This window comes from Labrus mixtus, chromosome 6 (assembly GCF_963584025.1).
Source record: "Labrus mixtus chromosome 6, fLabMix1.1, whole genome shotgun sequence".
Classification (NCBI taxonomy): domain Eukaryota; kingdom Metazoa; phylum Chordata; class Actinopteri; order Labriformes; family Labridae; genus Labrus; species Labrus mixtus.
Window position 1 is genome coordinate 9,056,372 of NC_083617.1, and position 21,493 is coordinate 9,077,864.

Below are 21,493 nucleotides of genomic sequence, written 5' to 3' on the forward strand. Positions count from 1 at the left end.
AGTCGGTTAGACTGCCTTTCTTAACAATGAACTTTGTTTGTAATCAGGACAACAGTCATTTGTCATTTCATAAGTTATTTGAGGTCTTGTAATATTTAAGTTAAATCTCTGAGAAATGATAGTTTGTTATAAAAAAAAAATAAAAAAAATTAAGAAACTACTGACAAACATACATCTTGAAGGTGAACCGTGTATTAGAAGAAACATTTGTGTTTTAGTCAGCAAGGAGAGAAAAGGAGACCAGATGTTGTTGCGACTTCCTTCCCACGCGGGGTCGCTGTTCTCTTTCAACACTGCCGCTCTGTGTGACGTCACATGTAAACACCAGCAGCTGCAGCAGCAGCAGCAGTAGTACAGCACCCATGGCCTGCATGTCCTCCTCACTACTCCAGGCTGAGCAGCGATGTTACAAATAAAAAAGCGCATTAGATACAGCTCTCCTTGTATTGCCGCTGCGAAGCTGTTTTCCTCCGGTCCCGTCAAAAACCCGGTCGTGTTTCTGGATATCGAGGCTGACAGCGAACCGCTTGGAAGAATTATCATTGAGGTACTGAACTAGCTGTAGCGTTAGCTTCCTGGTTAAGGACAGTGCATTGGATGAGTGTAAACATTCATTCAGTGAATTGAATTTGATTTGTATTTTCTTTCAGTTGAATGCAGATGCAGTGCCAAAGACTGCAGGTACGTATTTATCTCTGCTGACTATTTTAAGAGTCTGTCCTTGACTTGTTTTAAAATGAATTAGACTCTTTTTTTCCTTGCAGAGAACTTCAAAGCACTGTGCACCGGGGAGCATGGCTTTGGATTCAAGGGCTCCATGTTTCACAGGGTCATACCGGAGTTCATGTGTCAGGTAAGATTGACAGAAATAGTTTGTGTTCAGAGAAAGACCTGGCTATGATTGCTGATTCGTGTGTTTCTTTTGCGTTGCAGGGGGGAGATTTCACCAACCACAACGGAACAGGAGGGAAGTCTATCTTTGGGAAAACCTTCAAAGATGAAAACTTCAAATTAAAACACACTGGTCCAGGTACTTATAACCACAGCTCACACGTTTACTATAGACATCTTCATCTTTACTGGTCAGAGAAAAAAAAATCATGTTTTGTCTATTGATGACACATCCATCCATCACTTATACCTCTTTATATTCAACAGTAGGCCGACTGCTAAATGGTTGATTGTCTGTAATATGATGGGGACAAAATATTGACACAGCAATATATCCACGTTTTGACTTGTGCTATATACTTACTTATCATTTGCTGGTGCCAAATATAAACATTTAAAAAAAAAATATATATATATATATAAAAATAATAATAATTTCCCCAATGGTGCTATTGACTTTAGTTCTGCTCTTTTTCTTTTAGGGGCAATTTGTATTCTTTAAATAATCAGATGTGTGTGTGTATCATTCTATGTTTGTCTTTCCATTTATCAAATAATACAGATTTTCTGTATCATGATATTATCGTTATGGTGTGCCATGTATCTACTGTGCGTTGTGTTGTGTGTTTTGGTGGATTCTTCGGGGGGGGGGGGGGTGAAACATTAGTTGACCATAAGGGAAAAGCACTATACTAAATAAATCAAAATTAGGATTATTATTTAATGTATTGTCCACAAATAACGGCACACTCTCTATTTAATATAATTATTTTTTCCAAACGTCATAACTATTTTCTGACATGTGGAGATGAATCTGCTCAAAATCAAAAGTTCCAAAAATGTATCAGTAAAGATCACTGTTTAATTCAGAGTTTATCTTGTGTATTTTATAATTGTATTCATTCACTCTCATGGCCTCCTAACAGTATCATTTTCTCCTAGAGCTGCCTCTCCACTAGGTGGCAGTGCCTAGTTTCATGCAGCATGTAAACTACCACTTACACACATTTGGCAATCCCCAGGTGAACGACCTACTTTTTTTAGTAATCAAAATGACTCCTTTCTTGACTAAACTTCAGCCACATGCTGTTTATTTGGCACTTAATTTTAAAAAAATGTTGCATAATCCCAGTTTGCATCATTTTTTGAGAAAAGAACAGAAAACAGACACAGTTGTTGACTTGTGTCATGCTTCTCATTTGCTACAGCCGGGCCCAAATGTTATTGGGTCAGTGCTAAAAATGGGGTCGAGATATGTTGTTGGCTGTTTCCAATTTAGTGGATTTTTTTTTTTTTTTTTTTTTTATCTCTGCAGGAACACTTTCAATGGCAAACTCAGGGCCAAACACAAACGGCTCTCAGTTCTTTATCTGCACGGCTAAAACTGAATGGTAAATATTTTTTTACAGTTTTCATCACACCTCAGTTCTTCCTCTTTAAGTCTCACCCAGCACATTTTGTCTCTCCTTTGACAGGCTGGACGGTAAACACGTGGTGTTCGGGCAGGTGAAGGAAGGTATGGATGTCGTCATTAAGATGGAGTCTTTTGGTTTGCACGACGGGGGTGTGATCAAGAAAATTGTCATCACTGACTGCGGGGAGATCAAATAACACCGAAGGTGGCACATGGACTTCAGTCTGATGACTCACTATGTCATCATTTAGTATTTAATTAATCCCATATTCATGATTGTTTCATGGATGAACTGCCATAAATTACCTTAAATCAGATTTTTTACTGTTGGTTATAGTTTAAATTGTTCTAATAAGAGTAACAATGGTACGAACGGGAGTTACTCTAATGCATTTTAATCTTAAATACATGTATTACTGAGAGTTTCGCTTAACCCATGTAAATTGTGTACACAACCAAAGCTTCTACAGTGTAACATTTTCTTATTGTGTAATTATTCTACATTTACTGCCTATTAAAAGAGCGTTTTCAGATTTTACTAGCGCTGGTCTCCGTTCAGGACATTTGCTTTCTTGTGCCACAGACCCTGCTGGTTTTAAAGCTTCCTGGAAATGATCCAGAAGCTTTTTTTAGACACCAGGCTCTCATGTGCGTCTGACTTCCTGTCCATCAGAGCAGGATGTGACATCATGTGACATCCACCTACAGTGGAGCCTTAATATCACATGAATCTGGTGGACAGATGACAGACCAGTGGGCTATAGCCTCATTGGACACAGTGCAATGCGGATGATTTAATCTGCTGGATCCATAAAGCGAACTGAAAATGTCTTCAGTGTGTATGTGGGCTGCTGCTCTTCCCTCTCACTGCCTCTTTATTTGAAGCACAGAGCGCCTGGAGGAGAGGGCGAGGGAGAACAGGAGACCAGGACATGTCTGAAAGCCAGAGACTGGGTGGTGCTGCTTATCGAGCTAATACTTTATGAAAGTAAATAATGAAGCGACGTGAAAAAGCAGCTCTTGCCCCTAAATGAAACCACATGCTCGCTGACCTTCCACCGTTTGTTTGAATTCTCAGATTACATTGTTGCCATAGAGACTTTTCAGCTCTCGCTGTGTTTGAGGGTGAGATGTTGTAACAAACTTGATATAATTTGGGTCCCCACCCTCCGGTTCAGTTTTAGTTATTTGGAATACACGTCAAATATTGTGCATGGAAACTTGGCAGGAGAGGCCCGCTGTGCTGTGGCCAACGTTTTAATACACACATCGCAAAAACAATGACATCTTTACAGCTGGTACAGGCTGGTTCTCCTGCAGTAAATGTCTGCATTTATCACACAGCACCCATGTGTGCCGGTGTCCGTTTTGTGTGTGTTTTGGTTTTCCTGTCCACAGTTTGACTCGATGTGTTGAAATCAAGGCCCGTCAGCGCGATGTGTCTGTTATCTTTCAGCACTTTCACGGGAAAGGAGAGTGTAACAAGTCTCTCCCCCTCCTGAGTTACACAACGCTCCATGAAAAATCCATTAAAACCCTCTTCCTCATAATCTATACGCTTCACAGTCTTGTGTAAGACTTCCAGCCTGCACATAGAGATGCAGCACCAGTGTGCTGATGAAAACATATACTCTCTGTGATGAATATTACACAGACAGGAGCTGAATACAATGTGTCCCTTTTGGCTGTAATCAATCTCCCCAAAGACACCCCCCCCCCACCCCCTCCAAATACTGGTAAAAACAAAATCAGCAGAAGACCCAAACAAATGAAAGTATGTAATCCAAGCAGTTCTAATTCAATATGACTTTTATTCATCAAACTTGACAGCACTAAAATGTTTTCCAAACTAACAAATAAGGCACATTTTGGAATGCCATTTCATGGACATGAAAAACAGACCTGCGGTCTACCCTCGAAACCATGACTGTCCTTGTTTCCCAAAATAATCGTCTTCCCTACCTCACGCCTGTGTTCTGTCCAATTCAAATATTACATTATTGCAATATTGCATAACAAACATCTCAAGTGATACAGACAGTAAAGAGTACAAACATCACTTCTCCAAATTGACCACATAAGTGTTAACACATTACATTCAGTAAATATGTATTATTCCTAGAGGCTACACTAGCGGTAAATGAAATACTTCAGGACTAGCAACAATCAGGAGATGCTGATCATGGTAACAACAACAAAAAAAATGTTCTGTAGCAAACTACTGTAAAGTCTTTAAATAAGCATACATTGCACAAAGTAATATTTCATTCAAAACCAAACACATGCACATGCAAACTCTACAATAGTTCTTTGTCACACACGCTTTCTTGACCAAAGTATACACTCTCTAATCTACTTCTAACACGAGATAACATTTTATAATAGTTCCTTGTCATTGCTGCTTTAAGCAAACTACATCTCACAGTTTAACGTGCGTATACAGTGGTGAGTATCCATCACTTATTAAGAAGAAAAACAAGATTTCTGCATGTTAACACAATATATATCTTCATTATATCGTTTACAAAATGAATACATGGGACCGTATGGATGTAAATGGCAGCTCATAATTAGTTACAAATAGCATCCGAATAACATGGCAGTTTATTTAACACTGATAACATCACAAAACGAAAACACACAACAATACAATGGCTTATAATTGAGAAAGGGTATTAATTATGTACCAGCTTTTCTTTATAATAATCTATGTAATCATCAATATTTCCTTCTTAGTGTAACTTTGTTGCATATTCTATACAAAAAGTGTTGTAAAAAATCTTTCCATAAATATTTCTGCAGGATATCCCCTCAGATTCTTGTAAAACAAAAAGAAAAGAACAAAAAAAACTCCCAGCTTTGTTTAATTCTCAGCAATAGGCCCTTCTTCACACATGAAAAAAAAAAAAAAAAAGCTTCAATATTGCATAACATTTTTAAAAGAGCTACTATCCTTGAAAAATGATGGCCATCAAATATATACATAAAACAGTCTTGCTTTGTCAGGGAAATAACTCTTGAGTTTTTGCAGATTGCTTTAAAACTTTCAACATCTATTAAGTGTTCCAAAATACACATCTCATTCATAGAAAATCACAAATTTGAACTGAAAAGGTTCTAGAAAAGTCAAGTATGTGTAATCCGAGACATTACGTCCGAATTTCTTTTTTCTCTTCAAATGTATTGTATCAACTGCTTCCATTGGCTCTTCCATTTTAAACGGCCTCCCTCAACGAGACGTTTCTCTCGAAGGAAATCCGACTCTTTAACTGGGTTTCTCGTTTTCTCAATCACTATTCTGCCAAAACTGAAAAATAACAAGCTACTTGTTTATGAGGTTAGTGTGTAAGGCATCATTGGTATCTATTCCTCTCACTACAGCCACATGGTATGATGTGAACTATAAGGTTTAGATGTAAAGACTGGTTAGGTTAGTGGCATCACACAACAGAAAGAAAGATGTTAATAGTAACGAGGATGGGTTTTTTTGTTCCCAACATTTTACAGGCTGAATGGGGAAGTGTTTTTAAACTTGTAGAGATTAAGATTCACAACTGCCAACTCCTTCTTTTAAAGGGGCACCCCAATAATTTGACACACGTCACAGTATGTACTTCTCAGACTGTAAAGATGGCTGTTTTGTGTCTTGTGTAGCTCTGGAGAAACACTTTAAAGAGAAAAAGCTCATATCCTGGAGGGTTTGAGCTTCAAAGATCTTGGCATTTACCAAACAGAGAAAGTCTACTAAAAGTTTCCAATGGGGTTGCATTATGGGAAATGTAGGACTTTGTGTTTTAGGAGCTTGAACTATGCCAGGGACTAATAGTAGGATGGATTTTTTTTTTGCCTTTGCTGCATTGTTTTTGACTGCTTTTCAGTGCCTCTTGCACGTCTGCAATTAGGTAGAACAGTTCTAAATCACCAGAGTGCCCCTCTAACTTTCCAGATGGACAGGCGGATAGGCTAATTTTCCCCAGCTGTTAAGTACCATTATCAGCCACCGCAAACTCTCCCACTAAGCCAAGTGACCATGTATCTTTTTACAAACCCACAGATAAACAAAGCTACAATAGATTTTTTTTCAAAAAGACAAAGAGAGAGGTCCACAGATTCATGTGCGACACCGCTCTGTTGTAAGAAATAACATCTTTGTTGATATTCCATGACAACAGACCACAGTAGGATTGTTATTGCCAGCTGGAAATGCTGTTTCATTCAGCCTGTGCCTTCAACTCGACAAACTGCACCGAAAGCGAACACCCACCTCGTCAGTTCAAACTTCTTAGAGAGCAACTGCATAATTTCTTGACCTTTTGTGACATCTTGAACACGCCTTAAACTTCCTATGCATAACATTTACAGTATGCACGCGTACTGCTCCAACTCTCAGCCTGCCCCTACATTTCTTTTTCCCAATTTTCAAAAGGCCTCCCGAGTCCTGATACATCAGGATGACGTAAATCTTTTCAAGGCACATACATTATATAAGTGTTAAAAATATAGTCTACCAGCTTTTATAAGGCTAGAAATACAGTACATATAAAATAGTTCACAATTCCTATAAACTGTTCCTTTAAAGGCAGGTTTCTATAAGTCAAAACTACATTTATTTCCTCTGTCGTGCTCTGAGTGTGCACCTATGTAAACAGGATGTGTATTTCTCTTCCTTTAAAGACATTGGTTTATAATTGTAGGCACTCATATTCATAAAAATGAACATTAACGTCAGTATGAACATCACCACTTTCTAAATATCCTTGAATTTTCCGCATCACCTTCACAAATCAACCCTCTCCATATTTACTTCTGTCGTTTATCTCAACCAACCTGAAAATCTTTCCAGTTCTCCAAAGCCTCACCTCCCCCAAGACACTCTTTACACTGCAGTCAGCTGCTAGACATCACTGTTAAGGGTTCAAGTCCTTGAAAAGGGCTTTCCATTAATATTCACCGGCACCAGTACGGCTGCCAGGGATCAATTGGCACTTCAATTGTGAACTTAAATCTTTCAAAATGCCTTTCAAAAGAACATCTAATATGTATTTTTCCACTTATTTGTGATGTCAGGCTTTACATATCAACAGTTTGGCAAACTTTTTATCAGACAAAACGGTGTATACTGGACACTGCTTTGAGAAACCAACACATTACCTATATTACATATACACCTAGCCTTTCTAGCACTAAAGATAGTTGAGAACAAAAATACTTTAGGAGGGGGAGGGGGGGGGGCTAATGAAACCTTATCTGTTAGCACAAACTAAATCTAGACAAGTAGCAACCCTACGCAACTGAACCTACAGTAGTTTCTACAGACACGTGGAAGCAGTAACGCAATAATGTGATATACAAACATACAAAAAAAAAAACATTTCTTTACGTCCCAGTTAAAATTCAAATTGCACACTAGACGACAAGAAAATAAATAGGCCAAATGTAAGCTAGGGATATATATGGCACATTGTCCCTCAGTTAATTCACAGTTAAAAAGATGTGCTGCTGACCCTAATATGGCAAGACATCAAAGGCCTTGAATACATTTTACCATCATGAGAGACCCGGGTTAAACGTTCATCACATTACCAAACACTTCACTTGGCAGGGAAATGGAAGGCAGATCTCTGTAAACACAAAACAAACCAACCCCAAGGTGAGGTAATCTATTGAGACCAACACTACCAGTGACACCAATAACGACTGGTGCTTATCAGACTAAATAATGCTTCAATGATGTTAAACATCAATTTGGACTTGTAGTGTTGTGTTACTTCGGACGCATGAGGCATAAAAAAAAAAGTCACTGATTTTGCCAAGTTTTTCCACTGAAAAAGAAGAGATTGATCTTTAGTTAACGTGTTTCCTCTCATTCCTGGATCTAATCTTCGACGCTGTCACTCAAAAAGGAGCAATAATAATAGAAGGAGGATGCAAGGAGGGACAGAATGTGGGAGGGTTAGAGCTACAGTCCATACGTGAGGTTTCCGAGAGAAGGAGGGGACATTAGAAGATGAAAGGACACTGATGTGTGCAGATCAGGTCTCTGGAAAACTTGAATACGAATCGGGCATGGAGGAAGTGAACAGCCTTGATGGAGGATAGGCAATACAACTTGGGACACATAAGTTGCTTTCCGGTTTTCGGATGAAGAGGATTTTTATTGCACACGGCGGCAGTAGTAGCCCAGGACTTTACATTTCTCGCACAGGTGTTGCGGGTGCTCCTTACTCTGGTCAGAAACATCCAGGCCATCTGGTTTCTCTAAAGGGCGCTGAGGATACAAACAGAGGACAAATAATGAGTCATATTACTCACTAAAGTAAGCAAACCAAGAAGCACCCACACAGCATAAATCTCTCAATTTGCAAGCAGTTTATTTGGCATTGGATTCAATTCAGCTATACGCCTAACTACTTTGGCCCCCAACACTGCTCCCACATTCTGCCCAGACCCAATGTGTACTAAACACAATTAGTTGCAGAGTTATGGCAACGCACAATCAGCTTTGGAAACTTGCAGCACACTTTTTACAACCTGGTTTTATAGAAAAAAAGATCCAGTGTGCATTTGATCATGACGATCTGTATGGAAATATCAGCAAGCCTCTATGGCAATGGATTTCTTGGACTCATTATCGAGGACAAAGGGAACTATCTGGCCTTGCACGTTTGGAGGTTATTTTAACAACCTGTCTGGAAAGTTTTATTTTCTCTTCTATTGTTTTTTTTTTTATGGTTGGAGCCGCTTTCAAAAACACTACTGGGTTACCACGGGTCACTAGTAGGAGATCATTCAGTCGTTCACTAGTGAGTTTACCAGAAGGTATTGCAACTTTATCAACAGTATGTTTAAGACATTGGGTCCTTCAAGAACTCTGGAAAATCTGATGTATCTTTTATTGGGTCCCCTCTGGGAGCGGTAGGAACTTGGTAAGTCCCTGTGTTGCCGGCATCTTCCATATGTCCTTGAGCACAACACTCAAGGGAGTCTGTCCTGTAGCTGAAGCTGCAGTCTGAGAATGTTTTCCCTGAAGCTATCAATAACTTATAGTGCGGGATGTGTGTTTGGCATAAAAGCAGGGATAACATCATTTTTAGTTTTTGGTGAATCAAGGGCATAGTTCTCCAGGTCCAGAGGTGTTTGGGACACAATGTTGTTTTAGGGTTCTACCAACAGACCAAAACAAGCAAACATTCAAGTCAACCTTAAATAAATGAATTGTCTTGCTTATTTTTGTACTTACAATCAAAAAATCTAGTTCCATTGATAAGTAAGTGGGACTTGAACCAAAGTAAACCTCAACAGGAAGTACAACCTTACTAATGAAAACTCTGTCGTCTCAAGGATACAGTCCTTTGCAAATAAAAAACAAACATTCAAGCTGAGTGGGAAGTTAAGTTAGAATTGTGTCTGCAAAGCTTCCAATAAACATAAGGTTAGGGCAGCATGGCCAAACCGGGGGTCAAAGTAACAGTCTTGGTGGAATAGGCTGGGCAAGCTGCTAACATGTGAGTGTGCCTTAAACATTCAAGGGCTAAAAAGCCATAGAAGCTGCCAGATTTCTTCTTTTGTCTTTGTGTTTTGACATTTACTCCCCCATGGCTTTTTTAAAATCAGGATATTACATCATTTGATTCAATAAAGAGTTATTAAAGAGGGAGAAATCCCCCCTAACGAGCCTGTTGCTACTTATCATTTAATTGGCTTTAAATGTAGGTTAGTTGTTTTTTTAATAGAAGTGTGGTTGTATTTGAGGTTCAGAACATTTTTCCTTCCCTTTGTAACTTTGCTTTTCTCATAATGGACCAATGTTGGGTTTTTGTAAAGAATTTCAGAATGAGTACAGTCTAGATCTGCTCTTTTTTGTAAAGTGTCTCGCGATAACTTTGATATGAGTTGGTGCTATACAAATTAAGATTGATGAAATGATTGATTAGCTTGGTCACTAAAGACAACTAGTTATCTTAGTTCTCCAGCATTGGTACATTGACTCCAATTATGCGTTTTTAGAGGATGTCTTTCAATTGATTTAGCAACCCAGCCTTTGAGCTACTTGGATGGAAGCTTCCACTACCTTGGATGCCGTCTACCCTCAAAGGTCAGCACAGTCAGGATGGTTTGCAAAAGACAATGTGCAAGTGTCAGCCATCCCACCCATCAGAAATCACGCCCTAGGCTTGAAACTAACCCTCTGGGTGCGCAGGAAATATATTCCCCCATCTGAGAGGGTCAAATATTTTATGCATGTGGATGGGATTGGAAAATACATATTCAGGTTATTTATGGGAAACCGCAGGGAGGGAGGGAGCCGTGCTGAGAGTCTGAGCTCTTTGATACTCGAGGACGCGGAGGTTAGTGGTCCATTTCAAACGCTGACAGGGGGAAATATGTTAAGTGGGTGACATTGCAAATGCGGGGAATTTGCTTGCCTATGTGTTGCTTTGCCACAGGACACAGAGGCAGAAAAGGAGTGAGGTTCTCTCACCAGTGAACTCCAAAGAAACAGAATAGTGTAGGTGGAAAAATACTTCAGTAGCCCTGTGGCAATGTAAATGCACTCTTGGCCTATGGCTCTTTTGAAAAAGGGTATACTTAATATTCTTGGTTAAGATCTCTGAAGAAGATGCAAATGAACAAAAGGACTGACAAACATTATGCATTCACTTTTCATTGTCTGGGAATTTTGCAATGCCTTGCCAGAGCTTTAGAGTAAATTGGCCGAGCAGTGTCCCTTCCCTGCTTCTTTTTATGCAAGTGTTAACAGAGTGAAACATGGTCAGCCGCGGTATTCAGAGAACGAACAGGGCCTCCAGCAGTACTCCTAATTTTATTTCAGGAAGTGGAATTGGAAGAATGTGGAAAAGCATAAATATTAAAAGACGAAGCACTGCAGATAAATATATCTCTAGTTGAAGAAAACAGGGAGGATTCTTTCTCAGGCGATCTATCGCTCTCTTTTGTCAACAGGCTGTGAGGAACATATTCGAGGTTAAGCCGAACAGACAGCTCACCAGCACGTTAATACCCTCTGAGCATTTGCTGCTCGGAAAGAAAAAAAAAAACACTCCACAGCATCTTGCCTAATATGAATTCACTTTTTCATATTATTCAACATGAGAGGGATTCCAGCAACGGTAGAAGCCTCAATTACCCTTGAGTTATTTAGTGTCTATGAGCTATTAATAAAGAAATATTTGGTTTAGATGTGTTGATGTTCACTAAATGATGCCAAACGCTTTATCAGTCAGGTAATGCTATTAGTTCAATCAATGTTGTATTGTTACCAAAGGGCCAGAAGGGTTTGTTAGTGTTGTGATTTTTATTTTCTTTTAATGGGGCCATCTGGAGTGACCTCAAGACAATATGCAGCCATGCGAGTCCAGGGTCTGGACCCTGTTAGCTTTGGTTTAGATGGAGGTTTCTTGAATTTTATGACATTACTGCAAACTTTTCAGAGAGTGAGTTTCCTTCTGTACCTGTTTGTGTGGATAGACGTTTATGTGGCATTTGATACATTCTTGTCCCATGTTGGCCCAGGAGTTGCCGCTCATCCACTTCCTCTTACACTTGGGACACTTGTACTCTCCGAAACATCTCTTCTTCCCTTGGTACGGTGTCAGCCCTTCACCTTTGGGTCTGGCCTGGGGGGGGGGGGGGGGAAGAAAAGCAAACCGAATTGAATCAAATGTATGCACGTGTGGAAAAAGCATTTCTACATTTTTGACCCATCAGATAAAACTCAAGGAGTCCAGAGAGTTTCTTTTCTCTTCATGCTGCGCAGTGCAGGGAGTTCAGTATGACAGTTTGAAGAGCAACTCTTGCATTCAGCTGGACAATAATGGATGGTGCGTTTTGACAGCAGGGTGTGTCCATGCTTGTCGTGCTAATATCATACAGCACACTCCTACACAGTTTTGGCACAATATATGGTTGTGTAATTGACATTTACTCCAAATGCAGCTGCTTTAAATTAGTCCTCTGATTCTCATGAGGGAGATGATTACGAAGAGTCAGTCAGCCGTAAAAAAAAAAAAAAAAGCACTAGCTTGAGGGCAATATTGTTGGGAGGAGCTGGGGAATGACTTCATTATGGCAATTTTTTGTAGGCCAGTATAACAGCATTGTAGGGAAAAAGATGAACCCTTCCCCTCCGAAAAAAAAAAAGTATGACACAAATAAATTCTGGATGTTTATAGGGTTCATCCAAAGACGCCCTCCATCCTGCCAGAAGAAACCAACATGTAGAGTGATTAGTAAGTTTGTTTGAGCTTGTCATTATCAATTTAAAGCTCCAGCATCAGAAAACAAAGAAGCCCCGTCTCTAGGATATGCTAAGCAGTAATCATTGGCAGCCTGTAAGAGGTTAATTTAGTAAACAAAAACTTTCCATTTAGAAGAAAAATGAAGAAAATGGATTAGCAGGGAAGTGTTGTTTTTGTGTCAAACTTTAAAAATGCTTTCATGCACAGATAGAAATCTGATATGTCAGAGAGAAGTAATCTTTATGCACAGTGTGCAACAGATGGCAGCTCTCCAGAAGGTTAGGAAAGGTTTGCAAAGTGAAATCAGACCTGCCCGGTCTTCTCCTGGAAGACTTGAGATTGTTTTCATAATCACTTTAACATTGGCTGCAGATTTTGGGGTGGATGTGAAGGGGTACAGGGCGGTGAGATTTAGAGGAGGGGTATGGTCTGTATCCCTGGTATTTTGTCCCGGCCTGTGTGTGTGAGTAATAGAAACTTTAATCAGCAGCATCTGGCGCTGCCCTGATAGACGTCAGCACTTTGCATCAGCACCAGGCAAGCCGACGCTAAGTATGAGCGGCTGGGCTTCAATCTGGCCCCTCAACAGCATGACCTCAACCTCACTGTCAGCTTCTCATCTCCCACTGTGACAGCAAGAAGGCTGGAAAATCTGACTTCTGCTGGCCTGCAGCACACCAGTTTATACATAGTGACTGGGTCATTCTTATGCAATCAATGTGCGATCTCAAAGAAGAGTGCCATTGGATTGAGTCCCCCTCTGCAAATGATCTAGTTAATGTGACTCAACTACAAACAGACTGCCATCTCACTCTGTATCCCCTAAAGTGCAGCTTCTTTATAGGTTTCTGCTGCAATAAGACTTTATATTATATCAAATATAATAAATCTAACTTTTCAAACTTACAAAAAAAAACAACAACCTACAATGAGAGAGCCAGACGAACAACCCAGGAGGTTTCACCTTAACCCTCATTCTCCATATGGAAATATTAACAGTGAATTTCCTGCAACAGTTGTTTCTTCAAATGTACAAGAAAAAAAAAATCTCTCCCTGATTCTGCAGCCAGAACTCAGCGGGACAGAAACAGCACTCATCCTCCTCATGACCATTCCTCTCCCACTCCATGCTGTTTCCAGGCTCTGGCCTTGGCCTTTGGCAGTGCTTCATATGCTCTGTCTGCAGCTGAGCGCTTTCAGAGTAGATTTCGACCGTGCTGGAAATCATTTTGTAGACGCTCCTTACAGACACACATCAAATGGATTGCCCTTTTATCTCAGTTGATGGAGACGTTTCAGTATTGACTAAATGGTTAGTCCGATGTGTAATAATAAGTAATAGAGTCTTTGAATACATACATCGTATAAATGTAAGGCTGGAAGAATTAGTTGTTAATACTCAAAATGTTATTAACTATTTGTGTAACTTGTGATTTATTTTTGTCATTTATCAAGAAAATCTAAAATCACCTGATACCATCTCCCTGATTTAAGGATTTCAAGCTTTTAGGTCTTTTAAAGAAAAACACTGAATGTGTTTTGGTTTTGGAATAATGGTTGGATTTTCATATAACACCCTGGACTCTAAACATTTTCTGATTGGCCTTTTTTGTCTTGAAAAACCAAGTTTCCAATTCTCAAACTAATTCTCTGATCAACAAAATGAAGATAGATCATTTAATATGTTCAATCCATCGAAACACAGATCAAATTAACATGCCAATAACACTTGTGAAATGCATCAGCTTCCCTTGAAATAATAAACACCAACATTAAGTTGCACAACCGCAAAGAAATCCAAAACTTATTTGGACATTTGCAGTGATAGATGTGAGCTCTGGACTCACATTGTGGTCAGGCTGTTGCGACACGTTACCTCTCATGGAGGTCTCTGAAGAAAATCACATTTTGGTCAAATCGGTCTTTTAGTGCCAGAGTTGGTATTGCACATTCCGATGGACCCCCTAAATACGTGGGAACCAATGTCACAATAACATCTGGACTGTTGTGCCACCGACTGGCAGCAGAGGCGGGAGGCTGGGAAACACAACTGGCAGCGCCGCAGCGAACGCAGGAAGCTTTGGTTTTCTTCACCTACACACAAACATACAGGGCTTGTCTTTTCATTTACATTGCTGCAGTGGATTAGGAACCAAAACCCTTTGCTGTAAACACTAGAAACACTGAGTAAATGTTTGAGTTAGGCTTGATTTCCGGGAAAATAACCCCGCTTTGTTGCCTTTAAAGCAACGTGCACAAACCGTTCACAACACACGCGGTGGAATGACTAATTTAATGGAACTGTGTCATCACAGCACACAACAACACTCTGGAGATGAGGCTACATGGGAGGATGTGTTTTGTTTTCCTTTGCTCTGTACAAATAAAACCATTCAAGCCACAGCTAAATGGACGTATCTGAGCCATTTAGATCATTTTGAGTAAAGTGGGAGCAAAGATTTGAAACGGGGAATTAGTCAATGGAGTCTGTGCCAGAAGGCAGCAGGGTGCGTTTGTCGTATCATTTTTGAAATTGCTGGATTGCATTGAGTCAATGTTTGTTTATGTTCCCGAGGCTAGAGTCCTGCGTGTTGTTGAGATAAAGGGTCAGTGTGGAAGACCGTGCAGCAGACAGTGTCGCTCCAAAACCCACGTCTGGTCGACCACATCTTCACTTGGTCCAGATCACAGCAGGGACTGATCATATCGCGAACACACTGCGGGTCAGTGACACACACGTGATTACACACATTCATTGATGCAATCGGTGCGCAAAACATGGCCACACACAATGCTTCTCCCTCTCTCCCTCGCTCTCCCTCTCTCTCTCTCTCTCCCCTATAATACCCAGACACAAATGCACACACACTTGTAACAGATTCTACATCCAGAAGTTTTCATACACTCCTGAGACACAACTGGAAAGACTCGGCGCACATTTTTTTCCCTTCACTACTCCCACTCAAAAGAGTTAAGCCCCGCTACAAGGACACAGGTCATTCTTTGGCTTATAATGCAGGATTAATGAGCTCATGAGCTGCATTGAGTAGAACAAACAGTGCTGTGAGAGAGACGGTAAAACAAAAAAAAAAAGGGGAGACCCTAAAATACACCACAAGATGAGCAGGAACAGCAGGTAGCTCATTAAGATACAGACGGGGTGATCTGAAACGGCCTCCCGGTCTTTGAGGAATCTGAGTCGAGGAGGGTCTGAAATACCTGCCGCTCTAGAATCAGACTCCAACATCCACAAATGCAGAGCAGTGGACAAATACCGCAAGCCTTACAGTCGCCTGGTCCAACTGTTGAGAGACCCTCCAATCAGCCCCCTCTCAGGAGGGCGGAGAAAAGGGAAGGAGAAACTAAGAGAAAGAGAGAGAGAGAGAGAGAGAGAGGAGGGAGGAAATCTAAATCCAAAGCAGATGGCCTCCATAGGGGCAGAACACCAGAAACACTGAGAGCCGTCGTTAAAATCGCTGCTCTGCTTTCAATTAGGGCCATACATTTCAGAGACAGAGAGAGAGAGAGAGAGAGAGAGAGAGGTGGGGGGGGGGGGGGGGGGATGAAAAAGTGTTAACTAACCGCTGTTGCTCTGGCCTCAGCTACAGTGGATTGGACTCATTATCATGTGGAGGAATGCGATGCTCTGGGGGGGGGGGGTCGATTATAAAGACGCATATGTTGAACAAACAATATTAGGAATTTAAAGCATGTGCTCTTTTGCAGGTAGATTACTCAATTTGAAGAGACGTGTTTTAGACGACACCCACTGCGATGTCTTTACATTTCATGGTTGTTGAGTTAATACCGTGAAATTGATTGAAAGGAACGCAGCCCGTGCATGTGACTGTGCAAAGTGCAGTTGGAATATCGTTTTGTTTTTTTTTTGCAACAAAAGTATAGCCATCATTCAGCTCCGGTGTTAATCACACAATGTTGTCTACAGCTGACCACTGGAAAAAAAATAATGTGGGCCAGACTGCTGTCTACGACCTAAAGGTGAGCTCGTGTTTGTGTTGATCTCACATTCCAGGCGAAGAGTAATGAGCAGCGGACAGACACCGGACTGAATACCCTCAGACACTCGCCCCAAAAACCTGAACCCTTAATCCTCTGTCTCCAGCAACAGCAGAGAGGTTAGCCTTGGTTTTAATATTAGATGCCTCTTCTGAGCCAAACCCAAAAGGAATCCTTCTAAACGTTCAAGGTTGTGGATTTGTGTTTTTCATACTTCTCTGACATATAAGAGGAGACGTCTACCTTCACTTGATTTAGGCTGCACGTCTTGCCAGCGGACAACAGAAGCAGAGGAGACAGTGCAGGAAAGCTTTTGGTTTTTTATGCAAATGTGACATGCCAGTCTGTGGTTAGACTGTAAATAAGAGAAAACAAGGGATTTGCTGGGTTTAACCTCACTGAGGTTTTGGAAAATGTTCAATAGTAATTGTGTGCAAACACTTTACTTGACTGGATTTGAGGAGCAGAGGCTTTTTTTTTTTTTTTTTTTGTTTTTTGTTTTGGCAATTGCAGCTCGGCTACTCATGAATAATGCAGAGTCTTTAAATGTTTGAAATATCTTCAAACAAATCTAAACATCTGAAATGAGAAATGATGGCCTGTTAGAGAGAAGAGAAACAAAGGGTTTGGTGCAAAACAAACAAAAAAAAAAATCAATGTTTTATTTGATACGTTTGTTTACATGACTACACTATTCTGTAAACCAAACTGATTCAAAGTGTTCCCTGTGGCCTTCGAGTGGCTTCAAAACAACCCTTTAATAATTAATGAATGAATGAATACAGCACTCACGTTGGTAGACTCTGTTTTTAAATGTGCTTTATAAATCAAATGGATTTGATTTGATATAGATATGAAAAAAAGTGATTTATTTTGGGGCTTTTTATGACTTTATTTTAGAGTAGGGACGAGAGAGAGAGAGAGAGAGTTGGAAAGAAGACTCTTGAGGCTTCTGCACTAACCACGAGGCAATTGTCGCCCCCCAACATTTTTTTTAGCTTAATAATATTAAGATTAACTTTATTGATCCTCACAACGGGAAATTCTGTTTTTACACTCTGTAAATCATGCAACACAAACGTAGGCTGAAATATCCACACGCACAAACAGAATCCTAATGGAGAGGTGTCAGAGTGACGGAGCTGCCCACAGCGGGCGCTCCTGAGGTGGTGGTGGGGAGGGGGGTTTGGTGCCTTGCTCAAGGGCACCTCGGCAGTGCTCAGGGAGTGATCTGGCACCTCTCCAGCTACCAGACCAACTTCCATATTTGACCGCACCGGGACTCGAACCGGCGACCAACCCAAGTCCCTACAGACTGAGCTAATGCCGCCCCAGTCAAAAATATCTCAAAGTACTGAAGTCTTTTTAGAACAGTTAATGTCTGTGGTATGGATCAGAATTGTATTTGTTACACTTTTAACACCTTGCCTAGCCTAGCACCTTCCATGTTCTGCACATGTTCTTCCATCTTTTCAATCTGCAACTCTGCCGCCGCTATTTTGTAGTTAACGCTGGTTAACTCAGATTGAATGACGTTTAGTTTTTGTCTTGTGTCTGTTAGAAAATCTCTCGTCATCTTCCTCAATTTCAACATTTTTGTTGCGTCGCTTGCCTGAGGGTTAACTTAGCGTCAGCTTCCCTAATCGCGTACCTGTCCAGTCCGAGTTGTTCTCTGCGTTTTCTGCGTTTGCAGGTTCTTCATTAGTGCTTTTGTTTTTGTCCTTTTTCCCGATTGTTGCCCCACATTATCAGTTTAAATACTACCAGGAAATGTTGAATGTGACCGTCTATGAGGAGCTGTCACTCTTGGCTACCATAAAAGGTGATGACATCATCGGAATCCACAGAAATATCTTTTTTTTCTTTTTTCCATATTTATTAAGGACAAAGTCTTAGTCTCATAGCCAAAATAAACATTGAATACAACAATTAAATGTTAAAAATGCATCGTTCACTTATTTAGCCTTTAAGGTCTGAGGGGAAATTTTTTCTTTCTTTTAAAAAAAAGATTAAATAGGTCAATTACAAGCGTTGACGTAACAATATCTGAGTCTTTGCTCTTCTTTACAACAAAGTACACACAATTATTTTCTTTTTTTCTGATGAAGGGAGTTTCTTCTGCATGATTTGTTGTGTTCACCTAACCATAGACTAACTTGAGAACCAGACAGGTTGGTGAGTCACAGCATAAACAGCTGTGAGAAATACACCGTCAAAGGACCAGCCTTAATTTGTTTGTCAGACCACACCAGAAGGAGCTGAGACTTTTGGTCGAGTCATATGAGGCCAACGATACCTCAGCAGCAATTCTCAGTGTGCTGTTTGGTTAGGGTCGAACCACATCAAGGTACATCAGACGTGCGGGATACGCAAAGACTTTCACACATATTTTCACTATGCTTCTAATCACTAAAAGGAGAGGAGGAAAATGAACCCTGCTCATTCAGGAGGAGTGTTTTTAGTTCAATCTTTGGCCATCCCTAACCGTGTTATCTGACATCACAGCAACCGTAGAATGAAGATCTGAGGATGCGGTGAAGTCGTCAGCCTGTGAGTCAGAACTGAGGGCCAAGTGAGGCCGTGCAGATGGCCACTGCTTCAAGCCTCTCACAAGAATGACACTGTCACCACCTCAGCTGTGTGTCACCGCGCACAGAACAAGCATTTTTTTATTGGCTGTTTCCGCTGCTGGACTAAACAGCCACGACCCTGCGCCAGAACCTCAGCCAGGTGCATTATGGGAGAACCATTTATCAATCCCACCATGCACTACAAGCTCTAAATACAGCCACTGTTTTCTGTGCGTCCCTCTCTCTTTTTTTTTCCGCCCCCCCCCCCGCCCACCCCTGCTGCCATCTTTATCACCTCTCTCTCTCTCTCTCTCTGGACGGCTCCTTTGCTGGTGCAGCTGTCTCCCACTAATGCCTGTAAAGAAAAGTGGCAGAGGCTGAAAGTGACAAGGGGAACAGGTGGGCTGTTTAAGTGATAGATTTGCCCTCGATCAAGCACAATGCACCTCTGTTTAGGAAAAACAATGTCTCTCAAACTGGGCTCTGAGTAAAACGCGGACAACATGCTCGAGCTGCCACAGAATGGAGCCTGCTTAAAGAGACACACAATCAAACCGCTGAGTAAAACAAACGTGTTGATTACAGTCAGATGTGTCTAATCAACGTCTAAATCCTCTGACTGATACTTAATGACCTGAACGTCATCGTGCACTACATGTGTCAAACAAATCAACGCGAGCAATGCTTGTGACACTGCTCGCATCTTGGAGCAGCACGTGCAAAGCAATTTGGGAGCAACTGCCGAGTTATTACAGAGCCGTGTTTTTCAAGTATCCCAGATAAAGCTGCCTTAATCCCAGCTAGCTGGCCCGAGCCCCAAACTGCTGGGCTGCTCCCCAGCGTTCCGAAGCGCTCCGATCACTAGCTAGCATCTGGAAACCATCAGTGTAAACAAAAGGAGCAGCGGAGGAGCTCAGGCAACCGCTCCGCCTCTCTGCATCCCCCAGGACATCACTCAGAGAGCAGCACAAGAACACCAAACCAAACCCCGAGAAACCTGTGAGTGAGTGTGTGTGTGTGTGTGTGTGTGAGTGTGTGTGTGTGTGTGTGTGTGTGTGTTGCATGTGAGCGCGCACACAAGTGTGTCCGTGCAGCATTATCAGCGTCGGCTCTTGTGTTCTTGTCCTCATCTCGCGATCAGTGTTTGGTTTGGCTGCAGTTCAGAAGGAGATAGATTTTACAGATAGAGCGGATAGGGTTCAGGCCACAATGTTAGCTTTGAGTCTTTTTTTTTTGGAGTTTTTGTTTGGGTTTCTCATTAACCGTACCGTTTCTGATAAGGCTTCTAATTACTTTAATGTGGTTTCAGTTAGCGTGCTAGCCGTGAATGCTACGAGGCCGGGAGAGAGAGAGAGAGAGAGAGAGGCAGGAACCTGGATGTGGTTTCAACCTGGTTCTCTTCTGTGAAACATCAAAAAAAGATCAAAGCGCTAATCTCGCCTGATCCTTCTCTGAGACACGACAAGGGAATATTTCCTGAACTTTTCATAATAGTGTTTCAGTAACCGTATATCTATTAATCATGTGGTTTGGTCTTTTCAGACCAGCAGGGGCCTCTAAAATGTGGTTCGTGTCCCTTTGAAACACTCAACCTCAACCTTAAGGAGAGTAAATGTTGCTTGTAAACACAAACCACAAATGACAGAGGGGTTCATGTCGTCGTGCTTTTAACCTGTGCATGGATGTGGTTTCACTTTGCACAGGCTTCAATGTGAATATGTGAAGCTTTGAATGAACACATTTAGTTCAACCAACAGTGACTTAGCGTTCGTGTTAGCCTTGTAACAGCAGCGCAAGTCTTCAAATACGTCCCACTTCTTCACCTTCTTTTGCAAAGATAAGCTTTCTTATCTTCTTCTTTCTAAATATATGCCTCAGCATTACACAATCATGAACTTCATACAACCGTCTGTCATACACTCCTGGGCTTTTGCACGTTTAAACCCGAAACAACTGGAGCACACCCCTGGCGGAGGTGACTTTGAATCAAACTTTTTCTCACACAGACGGATCATTAAACCCATCTTTGTCACACACAGTGGGGAAAAAAATCAAACACTTTTATTAGCTGCATATGTGTTTTAATCTTTGATCACTGTTGGTGTGCATCACTCATCCCTCTCACTAATGTTTACAGTTGACACAACAGTTTTAAATTGTGCATAAAACAGCTGCACATTCATCATTTTGTAAAATTACTCTAAATTGCAAATTCTGAATCTGCACCAACTAACACGTTTCTTTTTATTCCTTTCTTTTTTTGGGGGGGGGGGAGGGGCTTTTTGCCTTTATTGGATAAGACAGTTGAAGAGATACAGGAAATGTTGGGAGGAGAGATTTAG

The 21,493-nt window shown here is 41.1% G+C and overlaps 2 protein-coding genes across 2 annotated transcripts in view; one reads left to right on the top strand and one right to left on the bottom strand.

The window, feature by feature from the left end:
- Nucleotides 1–352: 352 nt before the first annotated feature.
- Nucleotides 353–2,843, top strand: ppifa (peptidylprolyl isomerase Fa). The gene is made up of 6 exons (XM_061039875.1): nucleotides 353–547; nucleotides 651–681; nucleotides 765–853; nucleotides 934–1,030; nucleotides 2,207–2,282; nucleotides 2,367–2,843. Exons 1-6 carry the CDS (start codon nucleotides 404–406, stop codon nucleotides 2,500–2,502), a joined length of 573 nt encoding a protein of 190 aa, XP_060895858.1. The 5' UTR covers nucleotides 353–403; the 3' UTR covers nucleotides 2,503–2,843.
- A 1,253-nt stretch (nucleotides 2,844–4,096) lies between these two features.
- The window catches only part of zcchc24 (zinc finger, CCHC domain containing 24), a 38,761-nt gene continuing 21,364 nt past the window's right edge, over nucleotides 4,097–21,493 (bottom strand). Inside the window, exons 3-4 of the mRNA XM_061039874.1 lie at nucleotides 11,779–11,943; nucleotides 4,097–8,573 (exon numbers count right to left, since the gene is read on the bottom strand). Coding sequence (XP_060895857.1) covers nucleotides 8,460–8,573; nucleotides 11,779–11,943 — 279 coding nt within the window. The 3' untranslated portion in view covers nucleotides 4,097–8,459. The remainder of the gene's footprint in view (nucleotides 8,574–11,778; nucleotides 11,944–21,493) is intronic.

What these genes read in the sequence shown, in the direction of transcription:
- ppifa (XM_061039875.1), top strand. Translation starts at nt 404, where the DNA reads ATGTTACAAATAAAAAAGCGCATTAGATACAGCTCTCCTTGTATTGCC. An exon ending in TACCGGAGTTCATGTGTCAG is followed by an intron (nt 854 to 933) that starts GTAAGATTGACA and finishes TTTGCGTTGCAG; the next exon opens with GGGGGAGATTTCACCAACCA. An exon ending in TGCACGGCTAAAACTGAATG is followed by an intron (nt 2,283 to 2,366) that starts GTAAATATTTTT and finishes CTCCTTTGACAG; the next exon opens with GCTGGACGGTAAACACGTGG.